The 3,180-nt window shown below is 37.3% G+C and overlaps 1 protein-coding gene across 1 annotated transcript; it reads right to left on the reverse strand.

Annotated features, from left to right (window-relative positions):
• Positions 1,461-1,769, reverse strand: LOC109707157 (60S ribosomal protein L8-like). The gene has a single exon (XM_020228260.1). It carries the CDS (start codon positions 1,752-1,754, stop codon positions 1,461-1,463), a length of 294 nt encoding a protein of 97 aa, XP_020083849.1. The 5' UTR covers positions 1,755-1,769.

Below are 3,180 nucleotides of genomic sequence, written 5' to 3' on the forward strand. Positions count from 1 at the left end.
GTCTTTGCAGAATCAAAGTTGCGTCTAGGTTCCCAAGCTCATAACCTGCCTCGTGCATGAGCCTCACCTAAAATGAAACAGCGACGAACATTTTAGTATCATGTCACAAAGCAGGCCAATAAGGAGGGATACAAATTGTACGAAGTTGATTACTTAAGAGTAGCATGAATGATATTTGATGAAGCAACGAAAAACATTATGCTCGACTAGTGCTTGAGATGAATATGCTGCTTGGAATTTACATCGAAAACAACTAAAGTTCTAAAACATGGTTTACTTTCCAAGTGCTACAAATGCCAAATTGGCAAACAGTTTGGTTGCTAATTTCATCCTTCAAAATAGGCTTTGAGCCTGTAAAACTAAAATAGGCTACTAGAATCCTTTTTTTGAAGTTTCTCTCTGGTATGAACTGAGTATGTTGAAGATATGAAATGATTGTTTGAAGAACAAAAGCAAACATTGTCCAACAACAGAAAGAACTACGCTTAGAGTGTAATCACCTAGTTATCCATATGAATGTAATAAAAATGGAATGGCCAATTCAAACATCTAATTTTATTTACACAGCATTTTAACCTCTCACCGGATCCTAAAAGACCCTGTTTGTCTAAATAAAACGGAAAAATAACAACAGAGTATCGGTGTGTCAGATATTGAGAGTTTCTTCTTGGAGCATGTCAGAGCTTAAGCCAAGTCGGCAAGCATCCATGAAAGCAAATCATAGACCAAAATCACAATACAATTCCATTTAATATAAAGCACCATTCCACAACATAATCTAGATATATGTATGTAAATAGAGAGGGGAAAAGGCAAACAAAATGATGACTTTATACAAAAGCTTATAATAGAAAACGATTAATCGCTAGCCGCTAGATAATTTTAGCTTTTACAACGATTAGAACAAAGATTGTCATGAGGATTTGCTACTGGCCATAGGTTCGCTTCTCAGTGATGATTGATAAAAACTACTAAACTGCCCAAATCGAGGATTAGATTGGCTAAAATCATGAAACCATCTACTATTAGAAAAGCACTTTGTTAAATATAACAAATCTATCATCAGAGGATTCAGAGCACACCCCAGCACGTTCTTCCATATAATTTCAGTTATTAGACAAACATCAATACAATCTCTTTTTTTGTCCACTTATGTATCGTATAAAAAGCAATCAGGTAGTTAGATTGGAGAAGAACATATAAACACACCTTAAAAAAAAAAAAAAAAAAAAAAAAGAACAAAAGAGAAGGCATGAATCAACAAGATGGAAACAAAATAATCACGCAATCATAATAAAAAAAAAAAGAAACCAAACATCCAGTTCTCCATAATTAGACACCAAAAATTCAGCCTAATAACAAAAGATAAATATAGTAGCTCCATAATCTCCATAACGGAAAAAGATTGCATAAGGTCCTAACTCTAAACTAAGTTGAAAGCCAAGCAGTTTGACGCAATTTTAGGTAGACTTGTCGGGCTTGGCAGCAGCGGCAGCAGCCTGTCCCCTGAGCCGTCCAGTCCTCTTGGCGGCAATGAGACCGACCTTCTGGCCGGGCGGCGCGCGGCGGGAAACGGTGCCAGGATGGCCAATGTGCTGGTGGTTACCTCCTCCGTGGGGATGGTCCACAGGGTTCATGGCCACGCCGCGCACCTTGGGCCAGCAGTTGCGCTTGACCCTGAACTTGTGGTACGCATTCCCGGCCTTCAGAAGGGGCTTCTCCGTCCGCCCTCCGCCCGCGACCTGCCCGATCATCGCGCGGCACCCGCTCGAGACGATCTTCTTCGCGCCAGAGGGAAGCTTGATCCTGCACTCTCGTATTAGAAGCTCGATAGTGTAATTCATCCGTTTGAGTTCGAAAATGAGAAAAAAAAAAATAATATATATATATATATATATATATATATATATATATATATATATATATATATATATATATATATATATATATATATATGTNGGGGTTGGTGTCAGGCTCGACGGCGTCGCGCCGCTCCACCTGGAGGGCGGAGACGGTGGTGAGGGAACGAGGCCGCGGCTGCGGAGGAGGACGACGACGGAGAGATCGGAGGGAGGAGGAGTTAGGGTTGGGGTTAGGGTTTGTGGAGGGAAGGGAGACTCCTCGTCTTCTTGTGGTGGTCGCTGGGGGAGGCGGAGAGGCCACGAACATGGCGGAGGAAGCCATTGCTCAGCGCAGCCACGGGTTAGAGTGGTTCACGAAGCGCACTCGGAAAAATAAGAATGGTAAAATGAATGGAGCTACTATAGTTTACTAAGTTATCAGTCTCCGTAAATTTTTAAATAAAAAATATTCGATTAGAGTGACAGTACAATAGTTATCTAGCATTGAATAGTATAATTTAATAAATAAAAATAATTAAAAAATAAATTTATTAATGAAAAATTTACAGATATCAAATATTTTATACTTTTATATTTTTGGGGCATTTATTTTACTTTTTCTGTATTTGGAGCATGCAAAAAAATAAACATAGAAGGAATCTTCCAACGGAAGAGACTTTCCAAGCAAACACCAACGGTCAAAATTTCGCATTGATTATCTTGTCTAACTATTTTAATTTTTAGTAATTTGTGCACAAATTCTCCAATTTGTATTTACTCAATAACTAGTCTGAGTCTTGTTAAGAAACATTAAATAAGTAATATCTATCCATAGAATTATAATAGTTGCATTTATATTTTTTTTGTTATAATCTGCAAAGAATATTCTCCATGTGAATTAAGTAATATTTTAGTTTTTTTTTGGTAATAAAGAAATGTTTTAGTTACTAAAAATAATTTGCCTACAAAATCTGGTAGTTCAACATTGGCGCACATGTCAACATGGCATCGCTGAAGTAAATTAAATTAAATTAAATTACTACAGTGTATTTACTCCCTAATACAAGTACTTGGACTCACGGACTGCGTGCAGAAAGAGTAGAGACCACCTCTACCAGGAACCATCTTAACGGAGTAGAGACCACATCGTGGACAATTATTATGGTTTCTCTTAATTTTTTTTTTTATTTTTTTATCATGAATTTAAAAACTGTAACTTTTTTTAAGAAAAATTATATTTATAATAAGATGGTACGAACCAAATTTCTCCTAACGACTTCGCGACCATAACACCAATGACATCCTCTTCGGAATAAATAAAGTTGTAAATTTCCGTCCC

The sequence above is a fragment of the Ananas comosus genome, linkage group 3, assembly GCF_001540865.1.
Source record: "Ananas comosus cultivar F153 linkage group 3, ASM154086v1, whole genome shotgun sequence".
NCBI lineage: Eukaryota > Viridiplantae > Streptophyta > Magnoliopsida > Poales > Bromeliaceae > Ananas > Ananas comosus.

Excerpts from the sequence above, each read along its gene's own strand:
- LOC109707157 (XM_020228260.1), bottom strand. The coding sequence starts at position 1,754 with ATGATCGGGCAGGTCGCGGGCGGAGGGCGGACGGAGAAGCCCCTTCTG.